This window comes from Ursus arctos, unplaced genomic scaffold (assembly GCF_023065955.2).
Source record: "Ursus arctos isolate Adak ecotype North America unplaced genomic scaffold, UrsArc2.0 scaffold_7, whole genome shotgun sequence".
Lineage (NCBI taxonomy): Eukaryota > Metazoa > Chordata > Mammalia > Carnivora > Ursidae > Ursus > Ursus arctos.
Window position 1 is genome coordinate 74,425,506 of NW_026623089.1, and position 22,162 is coordinate 74,447,667.

The 22,162-nt window shown below is 38.0% G+C and overlaps 1 protein-coding gene across 1 annotated transcript in view; it reads left to right on the forward strand.

Moving 5' to 3' along the window:
* Positions 1–22,162, forward strand: part of PCDH15 (protocadherin related 15) — a 1,631,248-nt gene that overhangs the window by 1,349,035 nt on the left and 260,051 nt on the right. The window contains exons 18-19 of the mRNA XM_057308638.1: positions 12,118–12,197; positions 20,876–20,969. Of these exons, the coding sequence (XP_057164621.1) occupies positions 12,118–12,197; positions 20,876–20,969 (174 nt within the window). The remainder of the gene's footprint in view (positions 1–12,117; positions 12,198–20,875; positions 20,970–22,162) is intronic.

Genomic DNA, 22,162 nt, shown 5'->3' on the forward strand with positions numbered 1-22,162 from the left:
GCAAAGCCTTTGTGGGCTTTGCAACCACACCAAGCAACCACTCTCTCGGAAGCATAGCTTTTTCCTTTAGGTTGCCATCCCATTCCAGGCATTGTGAGTGCCCTCCTTTGCCCCACAGGGGTAGGGATGCCCCATGACAGGCTGCTGCCCTCACCCAGGCTCTGACTCCCCACATCAGGCAGTTCTAACAATGTTTTGTAATTTTCAGATTGCAATGTTTCTGCTTCTCTCGTTAAATTTATTCCTGAGTATTTTGTTTTTTTAATTTTGTTAAGTGGAATCTTTTCCTTAATTTCATTTTTGATCATTCATCACAAGGATATAGATATACTATGGATATTTTCATATTGGTCTTGTATCCTGCATCTTTTCTGAACTCATTTATTAGTCTAATAGTTTTTGAGTGGATTCTTGAGGATTTTCTATTGAAAAGATAATGTCATCTGCAAATGAAGATAATTTTACTTCTTCCTTTCTAAGATGACTTTTATGTCTTTTTCTTGCCTAATTACTCCGACTAGACCTTTCAGTAGACTGTTGTAATAGTTTTTAGTATAAATCTTTGTCTTATTCCTGAGCCTAGGGGAAAAGCTATTAGTCTTTCAACATCACTATGATGCTAGTTGGGAGTTTTGTGTAGTTCTCCTTTGTCAGGTTGAGGAAGTTCCCTTAAATTCGTAGTTCATTAAGCATTTTTATCACAAAAGAGTATTGGATTTTGTCAAATGCTTTTCCTGATATTTCTGAGTTGACCTTTTTTTTTCCTTTTAAAAAAAATCTGTTTATTACATTAATTGATTTTCTTATGTTGAAACAACTTTGCATACCTATGACAAGTCACATTAGGTCATTATATATGATCGTTTCTATATATTGCTGAATTTGAATTGCTAGTATTTTGTTAAGGACTTTTACTTCTATATTCATTATACTGACTTATAGCATTCTTTTCTTGGGGTACCTGTGTCTGGTTTTTGTATGAGGATGATACAGGCCTCCTATAATTAAGAAGTGTTTCCTCTTCTTCCCTATTTTGGAAGAGATTGTGAAAATGCTGTCAATTCTTTAATGTTTGGTAGAATTCACTAATAAAGCCATTTGGGCTTGTGTTGTTGTTTTTTTTTTTTTTCTTTAATGCAGTTTTTTATTGTTTTGCTTTTGAGATTACTAATTTAATCTTTTTGACTCCTGATACATTTATCCAGATTATTTTTATCATCTTGAATCAGTTTTGATAATTTGTGTACTACTAGGGATCTGTTTACTTCATCTAGGTTATTTAATATGGTGGGATACAGTTTTCCATCATATTTCCCTAAAATCTGCTTTATTGCTGTGAGGCCAGTAGTGATAATTTTGTTCCTAATTTTGTTCCTAATTTTAGTAATTTGAACCTTCTCTGTCTCTCTCTCTCTCTTTTTTTTTTCTTTATCAATCTGACTAGAAGTTTGTCAATGTTGTTGATCTTTTCAAAATATCAACTTTTGGTTTCATTGATTTTTCTCTACTGTTTTTCTATTTTTATTTCATTAATTCCCACTTTAATTTGTTTTTCTGTCCCTCTCCTTGCTTTAGGTTTATTTTACTCATCTTTTTCCATAGTCTTAGGTGAAAACTTACTGACTTGAGAACTTACCCTTTTGTAGATATAGATACTTACAGCTATACATTTTTCTCCAAGAATTGCCTTATATTACTGCATAGTTTTAGGCAGTTTTTTAAATAATTTTCACTCATTTTGAAGCTTTTTCTAATTTCCTTTTATTGTCTTCTTTGCCTCTGAGTGCCATGTTTCATTTCTGTAGAGTTGTGCATTTTGAGACTTGATGTTGTTGGTTTCTAATTTTATTCCATTATGGACAGAGAAAGGATTAGCAGATGGCAGACAGTGGGTTTCTGCAACACGGATTGACAGGTAGGGGATAAGGAATGCTGTTGGCCTGTCGCTCCAGGGCAGATGCCATAGTCTTACATTGGTGCTGATGATTCTCCTTACACCTGCTACAAGTAGACCTTCTCTCATGCTGTGCTGGCTGGGAATTAGAGGGGAAACACCTTATTGTTCCAATGCCACAGACTCCTGCTGTCCTTACTGAGATTCTGTAGATTTTTTTAAAATAAATGTCTCTCTCGTTACTCTACACTCTTAGAACAACTTCCAGAGGCTTTAATTTTTTTAAACTATTTTTTAGTAGTCATGGTTGCTTTCATGGAAGAGGGTCCACAGAGCTCTTCCCTCAACCATTCCTGAAGTATCCCCTGTGTGTGCTCTATGCTTGCTCATTTTTAAGTGCAAGTATCAACTGCAAAAAATGTATTAAGAGAATAATCTTGACATGTTGGGTCTGTTTATTGACTTAGAATAATTCATGTTGGTTATTATTTGTTATGAATTATGTATACCACTGAATTTGTCCTTTTTTAGCTCCAAGTGTTGATAGAATTTTTCCCTCATCATTTCTTTATGCCCCACCCCCACCAAGCCCATCCCTCCCCTTCCAGGATTAATTTATTAACTAGATAAGATCATACGTCCTGATGCATTCTGATTAAACATCCTGATACATAGGTAACTGGGGGAAATGTGATGTTTTATGTTTAAATTTTAAATTTTATGTCTTCCTGATATTGGTAACATATCATGTATGCTATTTGCTCAAGTCTTCCATGGAGTGAGTTCTATTGATCACATTGATGACTGACTTTAAAAACACTGTACAGGGACACCTGGGTGGCTCAGTTAGTTGAGTGTCTGACTCTTGCTATCAGCAAAAGTCATGACCTCAGGGTCCTGAGATCAAGCCCCACATCAGGCTCCATGCTCAGCAGGGAGTCCGCTTGAGATTCTCTCTCTGTCTCTGTGCCCCCACTTCTCTCTCTAAAAAGAGAGAGAGAGATTTAAATTAAAAAATACCACTTTACATATTTTTTAAAAAATTATTGGATGCAATTTCCTTCTTGATATTAATATCAATAGTATTTAAGTGAACACTATGCACTAAGCTGCATCCGAGATATGAACTATTTTACCACTGCTTAATCATCACGACAACCCTGAATTAGATGCCATTCTATTCAATATCATACATGGAGTCACTGAGACATAAACAGGTTTAGTGATTTGCATAGCTAATAAGTGACAGATTTCATCCCCCCCCTTTTTTTTCTGCTTTAAAGCTCAAGATTTTTAGCTACAAGATTAAATCAGTTCCTTGGACAATACTTTTAATTCGAATAGAATTCTAGAGTTTTCTAAACATCTATTGCCTCATCTGATTCTACATCAACTATATAGACTATACATTTCAACTGTTATGTACCCATTTAATGATTGAGAATACAGGTTCAGTGACAGAGCCCAGTTCAGGGAGTTTGAAGTGAGATAATTAGGACTAGGTCCTCGATCTTATGATTCCTAGCTCTGGGCTATTTTTTTGTAAGTATAGGCTTAACCAAAGTACACAGAACACTATTTAACTCTTTTTCAGTACTAATATCACAAATGACTGGAATTTTCTCAAAGGTAGGGACTGTAATACATAACTTACATCATTCCTGATTCTTAACATCAAATATATTCTTTTTAATGGTTTCCCAGTACATTTTTTGGCTTACTGAACACAGGATAATGTGACCCTTAGTTTCTAAATTAGATTCTATATTTTTTATCAACAAATGGTATTGTGGTATGTGAGGCTTAATGGATGCCAATGCTTACTGATCCCCATGCTCTTGTTTAAAGTAGATTTTTCTTTTTCCCTCAGTACTATTGATCATTAGCTGTATACTTACTGCATTCAGTTGGCCTAGCTCTATTAACTCCGCTATTTTGAAAATCTGGCTTTAATGTACTGAATGAAGTCTGGGAACTAGTACACAAACTGTGAGGGAGGGCTTGAGAAACCCTTGAACTAATGTGCAAGAATTTAAGTAGGGGCTTTGTAGGTCTTCAGATCTCTGTAGGCCTGGAAACACACACACACACACACACACACACACACACACACACACACTCTTCAATTTATTTAAAACTCAACCAGAGTCATTTTGTTTAGCTCTCTTAGCATTAAAAATGTTTCTGAATTGTATCTATTTGGTTTATTACCAATGTTGTTTGTTGAGAACTGACCAGAGCCAATATCCCTCCACAATAATTAAATTACTGTTAGAAATTATTAGTGGCCACTAATAGGCAGTAGTAACAAGGGCTAGTGTTCTCTGTCACAATCTCTTTTTCTGACTCAAGTCTGGAAGAAACTGAGACAAGCGTGGAGTATGTAAGATGAAGAACTATATATATATGTATTTTTTTTACTGTCAGTATAGTTGATTGAAGTACAAAACAAAACTGGATCACTATACTTCCTTCATTACACTAAACTTATTCTCTCAGCCACAGGAAATGCAAAGGCAAGCCCAAACTCTAAATACTAAAGCACAATAGTAACAAAGCAGACGTGTGATCTGCCTTCATGGAGCTTACATTCTAGTAAGAAAAAGAAAAATTAGCAAAATACATGTGAGTTATATAGGATTTTAGGAGGTAATAAATGCTATGTGAACATGTACATGAAGAAAAATGGAAAGGAGTATATGGGGGATGACAATTTGATCAGTGATGATTTTGCTAAGGTGACATCAGCAAAGAATTGAAGAAGGTGAGAAGATGAGCATGTGGGTATCTGGGGCAGAGTGCTTCAGGTGCACGTAGAAAGGCCCTGAAGTTCACACCTGCCTGGTGTGTTTGAGGAAAAGTGAAGATACTAGTGCGACAGGAATAAAATAAGAGAGGAGGATACCTATAGAAATGAAGTCAGCCAGGAACTGGAGAGGTGTGGAATCGGGTATTAATGGAAAAATTTGAATAGAGCAGTGACACGAATAAACTTAAAATTTTAAAGGATCATCTGGATTCTCTACTGAGAATGGTTGCAGTGAAATGTGAGAAATTGTGCAAATTAGTTCGGGTGCTATTTCAGTAGTCCAGACTAGGCCTGGAGGGATATTTCTGGACACGAAGAGAGGTGGTTTCCACCTTGTTCTATTTTGTGGGTAGACAATAGAGGATTTGTTGGTGATTGGATTTGGGAGAGAAGACAAGCGAAGAATGGCTACTAAGTTACAGTCCGAGTAACTGGCAGGGTTGAATTTCCATTAGCCAGAATGAAAAGAATGTCAGAGGAGGAATAAGTCAATTTTAGATATGTCAAATTTGAAATATCTTTTGACATCTAATTAAAGCTACTGAGTAGGCAGTTGGGTATGTGTCTGGGGAAGAAGTTTGGAAATACACATTTGGGGTCTTGAGCATTTAAGTACTACTTAGATCTTTGAGGTTGGATGAAGTTCTTAAGGGAGTGAAAGTAGAAGACGTCCAAAGGCTGATTTTAAGGTGCCAAGGAGATGAGAAGGACCAGAAATGGGGACCAGACAAAGAAATGTCCTGAAGTTGACTTAGGAGAAAAAAGTGTGTCAAGGAGAAGGGAGAGATCAGTTATGCCTAATGCTACTGAGAGGTCACGTTAAAAACAAACAAGCAAAACAAAGAAACAAACAGAAACAAAGACTGTGGACTCATCAATCATTTTACTAATATGGGATTTACTTGGGATGTTGAAAAGAGCAGTATAGTAGTCTTGGGAGGGTTGGAAATGTGATCGAAATGGTTCCAAGAGAGAATGAGAACAATGAGAAATATCGTTAATAGCCGGACAGGATTGAAGTTCTCAGGTACGCCATGTATCACGGGCATTCTATCTTGGCTGTATTTCCAAATTTCAGATATGTTACATTGCATCTTATTTATCAAACTATTTCTATTTTTTAGAAAATCGAATAAACTGTGTTTTTTACGTAAATGAAGTTGTTTCCAAAAGGAAATTTTTATATCAGGATCATACATGACAAAACAACACTTCTTGACATAAAAAAAAGTCTGCATTATTCATTGAAATAGATTCGTAAACATTAACATATTTTGTCAAAGGGCCAGCAGTTTCACACCGGGAGTGCACGCTTACACATTTTTGGAAACACTGCTGTCCTGAACTGAAAACCTCCGTTCTGGCTCTCAAGTAGTTTAATAACATAAATCAGAACTCGTTTGCCTAAGTGAGAAAAGAAAAGATCATCTGAATCTGTTGATTTTTATCTCTTTTAGAATCCCTCAGGGCAGGTGCTTTGTCTTAATGTCCTGTGAAATGTGCAGAATCATTCTGTGTGCATAAAGTGCACTCGGCCAGATGGTATTTGATGGCTGGATTCGTCTTTAACATGAACGGAATATTAGTTTAGAGAAGATTTGTTTTCTTTTCAAAATTCCTCTTTTCCAGTGTCTAAGCACAATGCTTATTGAGATAAATACTTCTGTGTCCCCCTTGGTGCTTCTCACAAATGGGAGACCTGAATCATAGGGGTGAGTTACCTGGTTGAGCAGACCAGAAACAGGAGCAGCCTTGATCTTTAAAGTTACTGTATGTCCTACAGTCAAATATTAAAGAACAATTAGCTTTATTTTAGTTCATTGTGTTGTTAAACATCTATCAGCAGACCAAGGACTGAATAATTCCATTCCTTGCTAGCTGTCCAAAGAGAGCATCATTCAATCATTTAACCTGAGGTATTTAACCTCGGGTTGTTTACCTGAGGCCAAAGGAAACAGGAGCTGGTTTTCCATTTGTCGCTATTTCTCACACTCAGCGTGTTTCCATCTCATGGCCTTCTCCTTCCCTGTGCCCTCTGCCAGATTGCCCTTCCCCACATGACTTGCTCTCTGGCCCCTCACAAATGTTTGCAAATGTTCACATTTTCCTGATAGCTTTCCCAATGACCTATGTAACTCCAACTCCCCCTCCACCTCCCTGTATGTCCTTCCTAAATTACCTTATATTTTAGCAGTGCTTATAGAGATCTGGAAGCTGTATATTTTCATGAATTATCTTGTTTTGTCTCTGACTCCCCCTGCTACAGTGTAAGGTGCGCAAAGGCAGAATTTTTCTCTGTGTTGCTCACAGACTTTCATCTGTGTGGGAGCCCCAGCGTTCATTAACACAATTCAGATGACTCATGACTATCTGTTGAATTCAGGAGTGAATATTCTATGTGTTATTGTGGTTAGCTTCATTTTGTAGCTAGGCATCTTGCCTGAGAGGAGAAGGCACAGCCAGAGCTGAATCCCAGGGGGCTGGCCCCGGAGCCCACACCCAGCAACCCTCCCCCCTGGAAGACCACGGTTCCCATACTCTCTCAGACCTTGCACAGAGGGCTCAGATTGGACTCAACTGATCAGAAATAAAGGCATAGAAAATATATTTGCACAAAGGATGAGAGATTCCTTTTCTGTTATGGAAAACATTGACACTACCCTCTCCCTTTTTAAGATGAAAGTTGCTATTATCTCCAGATTAAAAAAAAAAAAAAGAAAAAAAAGATGTATTTTCCAATTAAGTAAGTTATAGGGAACTCTAATTGGAATGGTGACAGAAAGACTCCTAGAATTGAAGTCCTTTGCATTTCCCCTTTACTATATGGTTACTATGAGGTTTAAATGAGTCAAGGCATGCAAGTATAGTTCCTGACACATAGTAAATAGTCAATAAATTCTAGCTTGAGGATTCACTGTTCAATATCATATTTGCATTTCTGCCCATCATTTAGAGATGCCTGGCTAGCCTCATATATAAAAAAATATATTTTTTAAATTTTTTTTAAAGATTGTGTTTATTTATATGAGAGAGAGAGAGAGAGAAAGAGAGCACACAAACAGGGGAGAAGGGCAGAGGGAGAGGGAGAAGCAGACTTCCCTACCCCCGCCCCCACCAAACAGGGAACCCGACGTGGGGCTTGATCCCAGGACTCTGAGATCATGACCTGAGCTGAAGGAGCCGATGGAGCCACCCAAGCGCCCCTAGAAAAAAAACTATTTAAAAAATGTTTTTAGAAATGCATTTTAAGTCAGAAATATGCACATTATCAAATCTTAATACTCCAAGAATCATTGCTTTTTCTGAGTTTTCTAGTTATTCCTCTCATGTGTTATTACTTCCTTTAAATAATTTCTGTCCTTGGGCTGCCTGGGTGGCTCAGTCAGTTGAGCATCCGACTCTTAATTTTAGCTCAGTCATGATCTCAGGATTGTGGAATCGATCCCCGAGTCGGACCCTGTGGTGCTCAGTGGGAAGTCTGCTTGAGATTCTCTCTCTCCCTCTCCCTCCACACTTCCCCACTCACACTCTCTCTCTCAAAAATAAATAAATAAACTTGAAATAATTTCTCTCCCCAAAGATTGACAAGTAGACATCTATAGTCCTTACACAAGTGCTAACACATGTAATGGATAGATTTCACAGACCTGATCCAGATAGCACCATCCCCCCCTTGCATAGTTGACTGAGAAATGATGAATCCTCCCTAATTACTATCCCTTTGGCCACAGATTCCAAAAAAACCATAAAAGAATGAAAGAAACAAAATAATCAAATAAAGGATTTCCTTCCAAATCCTGGGTCTTCAAGTTTTCCACTAGGGACACAACCTTACATGAAAACAAAGTAGGCAAATTACTGGCTCTCACATTTCTTAAAAGCCAGAGGTATTTAAATGGTCAAACAAAACTGGAAGAAATATTTCAAGTACTTCAGGGATTGAAGGTAATTAATGTCGATGAAAAAATTGAAAATCCTCCAAGAATTTCACTCTCTTATTATTTTAGTAACATAAAAACATAATGACTTAAATAAATAAAATGACACTACATTCACAGTGCTCTCATCCCACAGCAATAATGTTAAGTATTAGAGTAGACTCAATACATTAGAAGAAAGATGAACTTTAATCTGGACTTAACATTATTTACACAAAGCTATCTTGCTTCAGAATCCACTTCTTGTGGCTTTAATGAAAATTCAAGACAATAAACTGTCTTTCAAAAAACAACAGCAACCACATACCAATGAAAAAACAAAAAGAAATTGATAATATATATAATAATATGACAGGTAAAAATGATTGATTGAAAAACAAAAGAAAACTTTTAGTGTGAACTTTTCAATGGTAACAGGTAGTTTCTTAGTGACATAGGCAGGCCAGGTCTGAGGACCAGAGAGGGTCCCGCAGGAAAAGCCAACGGGGTCCCTGGCTGCACGCAGAATGGAAATCAAATGAGAGCCAGGAGCAGGTGAGAGCGGAGTTTACTGAAGACACAAAGATTGAGTGCAGGTACAGACAGTGTCTGGGAGACACAGAAAGGAAAGGAGAGAGAGTCTCATATTTATTCAGGGTCTGAGGTTTTGTTTTGTTTTGTTTTTTAAGATTTTATTTATTTATTTGACAGACAGAGAGACAGCCAGCAAGAGAGGGAACACAAGCAGGGGGAGAGGAAGAGGAAGAGGCAGGCTCCCAGCAGAGGAGCCTGATATGGGGCTCGATCCCCTAAGCCTAAGGCAGAGGCTTAACAACTGAGCCACCCAGGCACCCCCAGGGTCTGAAGTTTTTATTGAGGATTGTGGTGTGGTGTACGTATGCTTCAAGTGTTCAGGAATTGGGCAGAGCAAGGACAGGTGTCTACATGTCCTCCATAAGTCACATTCCATGGAGCCAAGAGTCTTGGGTTTGAGATGTCTAGCAGGGTGGTCTTGATGTGGTTTTGGAATATAGGTGAGGTTCAGTGGGGTGGGGTCTGGAGCTCATGACCAAGAAAGAATTCCTGAGACATCTTTGGTGCAAAATGGTGGTTTATGGAAGCACAGGGACAGGACCCTTGGGCAGAAAGAGCTGTTGCCCTGGGGTAGAGAGGGGTAGCTGATTATATACTTGGGAGTTGGGGGAGGTAAGGAAAAAGGAGGTGTTCAAAAGAACTTTCATATGCTAAAGAGGACCTAGGAGATACCTGAGGCTTTGCCATTGTCAAGTTAAGGTTGTTTTTCCCTCTAGCAAGGTATTAACATAAAGATAGTACCTGGAACACTACATCAAAAACTGATGACTATGGTGACTAACAGAACATTAAAAGAAAGAAAGAGAGACAGAAAGAGAGAGAGAGAGAGAAAGAAAGAAAGAAGAAAAGAAAAGAGAAAAGGAAAGGAAAGGAAAGGGAAGGGAAGGGAAGGGAAGGGAAGGGGGAAGGGGGAAGGGGGAAGGGGGAAGGGGAAGAAAAGGAAAGGAAAGGAAAGGAAAGGAAAGGAAAGGAAAGGAAAGGAAAGGAAAGGAAAGGAAAGGAAAGGAAAGAAAAGGAAAGGAAAGGAAAGAAAGGAAAGGAAAGGAAAGACAGTTGCGGGTTTCCTGGAAAAATGTCACACATGTCCCACCCAGGAGTGGGGGGTTCGGGGGAGGTTGCAGGGTGTCAGCTGGTGCTTTGTCCTCAGCTAGCCTTTTGCTCCCTCATCCATCTGGATTACACACAGGATGACCTCATCTGGGCATTCCTGCCCAGCCACTCCTTAGATGTTACATGTGGTGCTAGAGGAGTCCGCAGAAATCATTAATTCCTTGCCCCTTACAAGGAGGACTTACTACAATGCATGTACAAGGTGGGGCTGCAGGTCCCAGAAGAATAGAAGCAGGGAAAGGAGCAAAAAGTAGATTTTTATAGAGTCTTTCAGTTTCCCTGTCTCACTAAATATAGCATAATTCTGTGTTTATTCAAAAAGTTAACTGCCATTATTTGTAGTTCTGTTTTCTCTTTTTGGCTACTACTTGCCTGGCAAAGAACAAAAAATAAGAGGAAAATATCGAGCATGTAGTATCAATTCCACTGAGCCTGTCTAAGAAAATATTTTGTTTCTTACTCTCTAAGATTTTTTTATAATTAATTCAAGGCAATTTAAAATTCGAGATTGAGCTATAAATGGAATGCTTCTAGATATTACCCTCGGTAGTTGAATATTTCATCATATTTTACTTTTATTTTACTCCATCGTATTTTAGTGAGTGTGTATTGGTCATAACGCAAAAGCATTCCTCCAAAGAAATAGAATTCAGGCCTGAAAAAGGTGGTCACTTGGCGTAATTAACATTTGACTGCAAGAAGGGTGCTAGGGAGACAGCAGGGCCGAGGGTAAGACGGCTATCACAGTGATCCATGAAGAAGCTGGTAGGCAAGGAGTTCAGATACAGCCACAGACTGCAGACCGTTGAAGGGTGAATCCAACGGGACATGCTGGTGGGCTGCACTACAGAGTAGCAATGAGAGTTAAGGTCAAAAGACAAGGCCTGAGCAAGTAGGAGGTGCAGCTTTCACTGTGACTGAGGTAATCAAGACAGAAAGCAGCGCGCTGTGGTTTTCTTGAGGGTGGAGGAGGGACATAGCGCAGCATTTCGGGGTTTTAAATTGGGGATGCTTATCCTTCATCCAACTGGGTGTTCAAGGAGGACATGGGATATGGCTGAAATTTAGAGGAAAAGGCAGGGTGAGGGAGATCTACTCAAAGTCAGAAGCTCTAGGTTTTGTCTTCTCTGACTTGGGTGAAGGAGGGAAAAGAAGAAAAAGGGTAATATTTATTGGAAACTTTCAGTGCACCAGATGTTAGTCTGTGCGCCTGGACAGAAATCATGTCAATCGAACCTCCCAATATTGATTGACTTTTGTATTGTTAAAGTTCTCATTTACAAATGAAGACGTTAAGAAATAATCACACATCTAGTAAGTGGAGTGAGTTTTGGATTCAGGTTTCTGGCTTTAGACTCAGGAACCATAAAGTTTCCTGATTTGATATATGCTCAGCAGAAAAAGAAACCAGTGGAGAACATAGTTTCTCTGTACTGTAAACATTTACACAGAGTATAACACATTTGTTTAAACTGTAGAGATACACTCATGTAAAATTAAATACATAAGCCTTAAAAGAGCCATTAATCTAGTTCTGCACCAGGTAAGATTATGTACACATTAGGAAGATGTTATTCTTATCCATTGTTATTACTTTCAATTGAGAGGGAATGACAGACATGCTGGGGTCAGATATGAAATTCTGAATTTTACATCTTGCCGTTAGCTTATTTGTTTTCCCTTAAGCATCTTGTGGATATTCCGTGCTGTTAGTTTCAAGTTCCTATATTCCACTGTACAAACCAAGAACTATATCAATTACTCGATAATTCAAGCATGTTTTCTTTCTGAAGGCAACTGATCGAGAGGGAGACCCAATAACATACGCCATTGAGAATGGAGATCCTCAGCGAGTTTTTAATCTTTCAGAAACGTAAGTTAAAAATGATTTCAAAAATTTATTTTTTTAGAAAACATTAACAGTGTACTGGTGGCAGGGGGACAGACTTCTAATCAGAGGTTTTCAGCTGTTTGTAGTTTTATTTTACTTTTTTTTCTATGAATGCTAATGAGATCTGGGGGCAGGGGATAATTCCGAATTCAGAAATCTTACCCAGGAGACTATTTATTTTAAACATTTTTACTAGGTAAAAATCCACTGAGGTGGAAACATTTTATTTGTAGGCTGGGATTAATTAGATCCCTTTAAAGTTGTCAGTTACTCATAATAACAAGGGCATTTCTACCAAGAGTAATATGGCGCTAAATTGTTCATTCAAAGAGAATTTTGTAAGACAAAGCATAATTCAAACACATTTAAAGTACCACCAAAGTCTATCCTTCAGTTTTTGAGGAACGTAGGTGTATTCTGAAAAAGCTCACACAAAAACTTGGCATGACCCTGCTAAGCCTTCTGGGGTCTTTATTGGTGTCCCTCTACTTCCCTCGGAGCGCGGTAGAGATCCCGTTAGTCACCACCAGGAGAAAGCCAGAAGGCCCAGAAGGAGGCATGAGGTTTACAGAGAGATCACTGGCTTCTCTTCTCTAAGAGAAAAGCTGCCCTGTTGCTGTCATGTGGGGCTGGTCCTTGGAGAGTCATGCTTGCTACCTCTCTGATTCTTTCTGTGTGGCCACGAGTGGTTTTACTTCCTAAAAGAAGGGAAATCTGAACAGGGCCTGTGATTACAAAGTAAGAATTTTCACAAATGAGCCAGACACTGCTTTTGTCTCAGGAACATGGGTGCATGATGCCAAATCAAGAGAACCACGTGTGGTCACTTGTCTTGGAAGGAACACCAGTAATTTCACTCTGACTAGGATGTTCCAACCATGAGTTAATTTGCCTGGAAACAGTACTTCTCAGACTTTGATTTCACAGATGAATAAACTTCCATTTAAAAAATGGAAAGACAACTACTTAGAATTTCTCCCCATAGATACATACCAATCTCAATTAGCTATAATTTGCAATCTTCCTGAAAGAAATAAAACTTTTTAAAGGGACACTTTAACAGGAATCATGACTGCATGGTACTAGTATAAAAGTACATGTATAGATCACTAGAATAAAGTTAAGAGTCCAGAAATAACCAGATTTTTAACTTTTATGGTCAATCGATTTCCCCAAAGAAAGGCCAAGACAATTCAACCAAGAAAGAATAAACTTTACAATAAATGAAATTTAGGGCTACATGCAAAAGAATGAAGCTGGATCTTTACTTCACACCATTAGCAAAAATTAACTCAAAGTGGATCATAGACCTAGTGTTAGAGATAAAAGTATATAACTCTTTAAAGAAAATACAGAAGTAAATCTTCATGATCAAAATTAGGCAATGTTCTCCTAGAGATGACATAAAAAGCAGAACTGATTAATAAGACAGATAAGTTGGACTTCATCAAAATTAGGAAAATATATGCTTCAAAAGACAATATCAAGAAAGTGAAGATCACCCCCAGCCTGAGAGAAAATATTTTTAAACAATGTAGGTGAGAACCATTACAACCCAGAAATAAACAGAGAAATAACCCAAGTAAAAGTGAACGGGAATTTGCCTAGACATTGCTGCAAAGAAGCTATATGAATGGCCAATAGCATGTGGAGATTCACTTGTAATCACTAGACATTAGGGAAATGCGGATGAAAATCACCAGATACTGCTTCTCACCTATGTAGAATGTCTATAATGAAAAAAGGAGGGAAATAAGAAGTATAGGTGAGATTTCAGAGTCCTTATATATTTCTGGAGGGGAAGTAAAGTCAGAGTGTATTTGGAGAACAATATGTTGTTTCTTCTAAATGTGAAACGTAGGGTTACCATATAACCCAGTAATTTTACCCATGTCTACTCAAGAAATGAAAACATGGATCCACATTAAAAAGTTGTACAAGAATGTACACAGCAGAATTGTTTACAGTAGCAAAATATGGATACAACTTGAATGTCCACCTACAGATGAATGGGGAACAGAATGTGTATCCATACAATTTCTTTGTCAATAAAGAACATAGTGTCGACACCTGACACAGCATGGCTGTACCTTAGAAACAGTATGCTGAGTGGAAAGTCATTCACAAAGGACCGCACATGGTATGATCCCATTTGTACGAAATGTCCAGAATAGGCAAATCCATAGGGATAAAAAAAATAAAAATAAAAAAGTAGATTAGTGATTGCCTGGGGCTGGGAGGTGGGAGAGAACAGGGAGAGATTGCCAGTGGGTGATGCTAATAGTGACGGACATGTTCCAGAATTGAGTGTGGTGACGGTTGGACAACTCTGCAAATATACCCACATCCGTTGAATTGTACCCTCTAAATGGGTGAGTTTGATCATTTTGGAGTTACGCATTAATAAAGCTGTTTTTAAAAAAGACAATAGTGAACCTTTCCCCTGACCTTACTCTCTGTGAAGGATTTCCACTCCAGTGTTCTGCTTTTCCCCTGAGGCTGAAAGATTTTCAACTGCGGGCTGTGAAAGCTGATGAGCTGCCGATTTTACCGAAGAAATTCTCCTCTTGTGCTGCCTACCCTAGCAAGTGTGTCTCTACTATTTCTCCCATCTCTGCTTTTGAAACCAAAGAGACCCCCATGCAGGTCACAGACGTTCTTGCAGGTGTGAAAGATGTCGACACAGCATCCTCCTTACCTTCACTGATCACAGGTCCTAATACCGCAGCTCCTACATCAACTCCTTAAGTGCAAAATGCTTCCAGGACACTAGAGGAGGCACGTCCTCGTGACAGTCGCATGATCTCTTTTGATGACCTTTCTTGATTCAGGGTCCAGCATGCTGGGTCCATTGCTTTCTATCCTATGGCCATCTTCCTTCAGCCACCTCATTGCTGTTGCTGTCATTATAGTTGCAGGCTATCCTAGACCATTACCAACATATTTCCACACATTTGAAATGGGGAAAATTGAAATTTTAATCCCTTCCGTCTCTGAATCTTCTGGGCTGCCTGTGCAAATTTGCACCACGGCTTCTAAGTTTTAAGGATTTGAATACTTCAGGTACTCGTTGAGAGAACAATAGAGAAGAAAGAATGGTCTACCTTCTCAGACACTATAACATATACAAATAATGTTTCTGGTTACATTTTCCTTCTTACAACAACAAAAAAAGTACATGTTCACTGCTTACTTTAAATATTATATTATTTTGCGTTATGAAACAAATTTTAGCAATAATCATCATTACAAAACCATTAGTCTACCTTGCTCTATTGAAATAAAACTGGGCCAAAAGTTTTCATAAATCCTTAAAAAAAATCCGTAGTAATAAAGAATCATTTCAATACTAGTTTGGATTTACCAAATGTTGGGTTGTTATAATAATGTATCAGATTAGTCATATAGTCACAAAAGAAATTCACTCTTTAAAGAAAAACCTCGTTCCTAAAAATCATAAGCATTTCTCATGAAAATCATTCCATAGCACCTGTTAAATGACCAGATCTGTGTGGTTCTGTAATGTACTGCATTATTTTAACAAATTTTCATAATGTCTTTGTTGATTGTTACAAATATTTATTCGTCAAATATTCACAGATCAGTAAACATTTAAACAAGATGTAAACAACACTTCCTTTCTAGGGTGATGGCCAAATATTGATGTTATTTATTGCAGGACTGTGCAGAATTCCTCTGAATGGAATTGTATACAGGGGATGTGATGTAACAGTGAAAGTTTCAAATGCTGAACAGAAGAACCTCAAAGAGTTAGATCCACCCCTTGTTAAAATTTTATTTGAAAAATTTTCTTTTTATCTTCACTGGCACTTTTATTTTTTTTCTACATGACTAAATTCATTTTGACCCTAAATTTAAAGCTTATTATCTTTGTCGCATCGTTGTGCACTTCACGATTACATTGAAGATTACATAACATATAAGAAAATTATATGCATTTTCTGTTCTGTCACTCCTGCTTTCCAAATCTGTATTCAAATGGAACTACTTTCTCACGCCCTTGACACCCTCAGCTCCTGCCCCTGTCCCCTTTTCTGAACCTCTGCCAGTACCCACCTCCCTCTGTTGGTCTCCATTTGCTAACTGCTAATCACTATTTAACATAGAACACCACATCTAACTTGAAGCAATCACACATTTTCAAGTACACTCTAGCCTCTCTAAATATCATTATGAGGCTTGAAACATGGTGCCCATGGGCAACACGATAAATCTCTCAAAGACTCAGACACTTGTAAGTGTAAATGATATTAAATCGTAGCCAGTGGAATATATCGACAGCATTTAAAGGAAGCCTAGAATACAGAGCATGAAACCTGTGAGATCATTTCTGTCAGCCCGTGATGTGGCTGCTGGAATATTTCCTAATCGACCGTGCAATTGGGGAAAACGGCTACTGGGAGAAGCAGGTTTTAAATGTTAGCAGACTGGTTTGTGTGGAAGTAGATACCCTCCTCTACGTTTTATTTACATGGCTTAAACAACTTTTGAACACCACTTTTACCGTTAGGCAAAGCTACTCATTGTCCAAAAAAGCTTGATTTTGTCCAACACAATACATTTCAGAAATACAGCTTTCGAGTTTGGTGAGGGAATGGTGTGTAATCTAATTAATATAATTGAAGTGAAATTCCCATAAAATTAACCATTTCAAAGTAAACAATTCAGTGGCATTTAGCAGACTCGCAGTGCTGTACAAGGACCCCTTTTATCTAGTTCCGGAATATCTTTATCACTCCAAAGGGAAACCAGACCTGCTAAGCAGCTGCTCCCTATCGGCCCCTCCCCTCACTCCTGGCAACCACTAATTTCTGTTCGGTCTCTGTGGATTGATCTATTCTGGATATTTCATATAAATGGAAGAATATAACATGCAACATTTTGTGTCTGGCTTTTTTCACTTAGCCTAACGTTTTGAAGTTCAACCATGTTGAAATATATATCAGTACTTCATTCCTTTTTATACGTGCATCCTATCTCATTGTATGTATATACAGTCTGTTTATTCATTCATACCTGGATGGACATTTGGGCTGGTTTTCTATGCCTGGGCTTTTGTGAATACTGCTACTATGGACACATATGTACATGTATTTAAGAATCTGATTTCAATTCTTTTTGAGTATATTCCCAGAATTGGAATTGCTGGATCATATTATAATTTTATGTTTACTTTCTCAGGAAATGCCAAACTGTTTCCCACAGTGCCTGGACCATTTGCTCTTCCCACTGGCACTGTACAAGGGTTCCAATTCCTTTATATCTTTGTCAACATGTTCTTTTCCCATTTGTTTTGTTTTGTTAATTATATCCATCCTAGTGGGTGTGAAGTGGTATCTCATTGTAGTTTTGATCTTTATTTCCCTGATGACTAATGATGTGAGTATCTTTTCATGAAAATACTTGTTTGTCGTGTTTGTATCTTCTTTGGAGAAATATCTGTTCAAGTCCTTTGACTAATTCTTAATTGGGTCATTTGTATTTCTGTTGTTGAGTTTTAAGAGTCCCCTATACATTTGAGGAGCCAGACTCTTATCCGATATATGATTTGCAAGTATTTTTTCTCATTTTCTAGGGTTTTCCCCCCCACTTTATTTATGATGGCAAAAATTCTTAATTTTGGTGAAGTCCAGTATACCTATTTTTTTCTTTTGCTGCTCATGCTCTTACTGTCACATTTAAGAATCCATTGTTGAATCTGGGGTGCTTGGGTGGCGCAGTCGTTAAGCGTCTGCTTTCGGCTCAGGGCGTGATCCCGGCGTTCTGGGATCGAGCCCCACATCAGGCTCCTCTGCTAAGAGCCTCTTAGCCTCTCCCACTCCCCCTGCTTGTGTTCCCTCTCTTGCTGGCTGTCTCTCTCTCTGTCAAATAAATAAATAAAATCTTAAAAAAAAAGAATCCATTGTTGAATCTAAGATCATGAAGATTTATCAAGTTTTTGTCTAAGAGGTTCATGGTTGTAGTGCTTCTACTTAGATTCTTGATCCATTTTGAACCAATTTCTGTATATGGTGTAATAAAATAGTCCAACTTCATTCTTTCATGTGGAGATCTCCAGTCGCCCCAGCACCATTTGTAGAGGAGACAGTCCTTTCCCTATTGAATGATCTTGGCATCCTTGTTGAAAATCAGTTGGCCACAGATGTATGGGTTTATCTCTGGACTCTCAGTTCTGTTCCATTCCCAAGTGTGCATGGGTGCTTTTAAAAGCCCTGATTTCCCAAGAAACTCTCGGCCCATCTTTTCCTCCCAGGTTTCCAGAGCTCTACTATATGCCTCAGCTGTAATCTTTTCCTCAGGCGACTGCAGGTTGTTTTCTGCCTTACCGTGTTTTCCAGAAAAATCCATTGCTTTTCTGCCTCCAGTGAGTTCTGAGTTAGGCACAATAAAGACAAGCAGCATGCATTATTCCTTCAGGCAGCCTCCAGAATTGCAAACACAATTTTTTGTGAGTATGGATAGTTCTGCTCCCCCAGAAACAGGGACCAGAATGTCACACTGGGGAGGCTGATGGCCATCTTCGAGACCACTGATGTCACTCCTGTGAGATAGATTTTCAATCATGTAAAATTTAAGTAGCACTGTTGTTGATGTTTTAACAGAAACGATTCTTATGTATTTTTGTTATGTGAACTCACGAGATTTCCTGCATTCCTAAATGCAGCCCAGTGTATCCTGCTCTATAGTTTCCAGCCAGCTGGTAGGAAGACTCACCTTTGCTAGTTATTTCCAGAATTTCAGGAAGGCATGCTTGCGTGTACCGATCAATTAATCTATAAATACCAAAAAATACCACCTATTCTTTCTCTCCTTCTCAGTCTCCCAAATATCCTGTCTAACTGCCTACTGCACTGGGAGGCAAGACACACATCATCTCAAGCAAAGAGCTCTCTCCATAATAATTACCAGAGCGTTAAAAATTAGCTGTTTATTTGTAATATGGTTCTAAATGGGAATACTATATATATTTCTAGAGATTTTCTAATTTAATATACAAAGAAGAATATAGATTTGAACCTTAAACTGAGAGGGGAAAATGGAAAGCAACAACTCGGTTTTCTCTTGTCTTTCATTGTACTATTATGGCTGAGTTTTCAGGTCTCGTGCTTCTTAAGTAGCTTGTGAATAAGTCTCAGAAGCATACATGTCTTACATTTCTCTTGAAGTCATTTTAGAATGAGATTATCTGAGCCATCTGCAGTGTGGGAAGTTATTCCAAAAGCCATTGTTATGAACTACTCTGGGAATTGGTTTTCAGTTATTTTGACAAAACATTTAAAAATGTACAAGTCGTAGAGTTAGTTTTCCATAGTTCTACCATACGTTTAGAACTTTTCAAAGTCTATATGATCAACAGCAACACAATCAGAGTAACTGTGACTCTGACTTTGATTCATTGGTGTTGAGTCTCTTTACCCAACTACCATGTGTGAGGTGAACGGCTTAAATTCCACGATAACAGTAAAAGCACTTGTATTAAAATGTGAAAGCCTTCTATCAATCAAAAAGGACTGTTTTTATGCTTGAATAAATGTTTTATGTTTTATTATATTAATATAACCGGTCCATTACAGTAGTTGTTTTTTAGGACTTTATTAAAATGTCACGTAGGATATCAGATGGTGATATCTAAGAAATAAATGTGGAACTTGTTTCAGAGAGCATTGTAAGTGACCAAACAAATTACATTGCAGAATAAAGTCTTAAATACTTGGAGGCATTTATTTTAAACAGTGACAGGGCATGAAGTAGTATTAAAATATTCAAATTATGAGACTTTATCCAAAGGCTGTGCATTTCCCATTATACATAATAAATAAAATTAAGAAACATCTAAATTTCAAAAGAATAACAAAACGATAAAATTGTTAGTATATCCGACAAAAGTTTGTTTTCATAAATTATAAAATGAGAGAGTAAATGCTCATAAAATTGTGGTTTCTTAAATAGAATGTGAAATACACAGTCTGATTCCTCTTTGGAAAACAATATGATGTATTCAGATATGATTATTATAGAGAATAAAATAAATGTTACAAAAATAATCCCAATACCTGTGAGAGTTTTAATATTCTAATTATATTTTCTAATATTTTCTAATTTTCTGCAATGAGCCTCAAATGTTTTGAAATTAGGAAAGAAGAAAAAAATAGAGATTAATTGTTAGTGTTTGTCGAAGATGGGATTCAGATGTTTGCATTTCGAGCATGGCCACATATATGACAATGAATGGAAATGAAAATATAAATTAGTTCTAAGAAACCAGTCCTTAATTCAAAGGATTATGAAACTGCCAAAGATTAATGGAGTCTTCCACCTTTGAAATAATCATAAACAAGATAGATATCTTTCTTCCCGGAATGAATTAAGCACCGTTTTATTTTTCTCCTGGAAGCTGGAGAATCAGCACGGTTATCTCCTTCAGTTTGGCAATTTTTCATTGTTGCTAAGAAGCTCAACAGCTTTAAAAGCTTTTCTTCAATGTTCAACATGAATCTTAGAATCACGCATCTTAAATGTTCAAGCTACATTTGCTGAAAGGGAAAAAACAGTGGAAAGTAATTCCCAATGGGAGGAAGGCTCCCTGTGACTAAGATCTTTGTGTGTCTTATCTGTCTGTTTGTTTTCTCTGTCACTAGTACTGGGATTCTAACCTTAGGGAAAGCCCTGGACAGGGAGAGCACGGATCGTTACATTCTGATCGTCACTGCTTCGGACGGCAGGCCCGATGGGGTGAGTACTCAGCCTGGGGACGACGAGGTAAGAACAGAGCCTTGTGGACTGGTGCTCGGAGACAGTGTATCACAATCATGAGTCTGGGAATTAATCTCTTTTCACCCGGACCAGCTCCTTAATACTCAGAGAAGTGCTCTTTTAATAGTTGAACCTATACTCTGAATCAGTCTCTGTGGTGGAACTTTTTGACTTGACAGAATACAGACTTGTGATTGGCATCCTTACCCAAGTGATGGGGAAAATGAGATCTAATGGCCTAAAACGCATTCCATGGTGATCATTATCAGCACAACACTCTGAAATGTTTCCTGGCAGTTTGACTCTGTTGGAACTTGTTCCTTTTAATGTCACTTGGTTGGGGGGATGAATGTGGATAGATGTCTTGAGGCACTTAGGAAACCAAGCTGATTGATTCAACAAGTTGTAAGCAGCACTCAGGATCCCGACTAATCCTTGGTGTTGGAAGTGGTTTAAATGGGCCCATAATTCCAGAGAGGATAAATGTCATTTTCTCTGCACCTAAAAATCAGTATTAAGAATAAATAAATTGTTTAGTCATTCTGGATTGTTTTAAAATCATTTGTATTCTTTAAGCTAACATGCTTACAACTGCCACTGTTCTAATTTTTTTAACATTGTAACATTTCAGTTGTTGGTAACAGGTCCTTAGACTGTTTTTACTCTGATGGTAGTTTTTTCTTCAGTCAAATGCTTATGGATCAACTCACTGTCCTCTGGAAATAATTTCAAATTCATTTAGGAGTCTAGGCAAGGCTCACCCAGTTAAAATAGCAACATGGCTTCACGTGATTTGAAATGACTTGTTTGATCTATATGATAGATTAGTTGGCGGCATATATTTGAGGAGGATTGCTCAGAAAATCTTACCATAATAAAAACATATAAACTGAGGCACTTGGGTGGCTCGGTCTGTTAAGCATCTGCCTTCGGCTCAGATCATGATCCCAAAGTCCTGAGATCAAGCCCCGAGTTGGGCTCCCTGCTCAGGTGGGAGTCTGCTTCTGCCTTTCCTTCTCCCCCTACTCATGCTCTCTCCCTCCCTCTCTCTGTCTCAAATAAATAAATAAATAAAATCCTAAAAAAAAAACAACCCAAAACATATAAACTTGCTACCTGGATACTTTTATCACTTTAATTAAAAGTTAGAAAAAAAGATAAAGATAATTAAT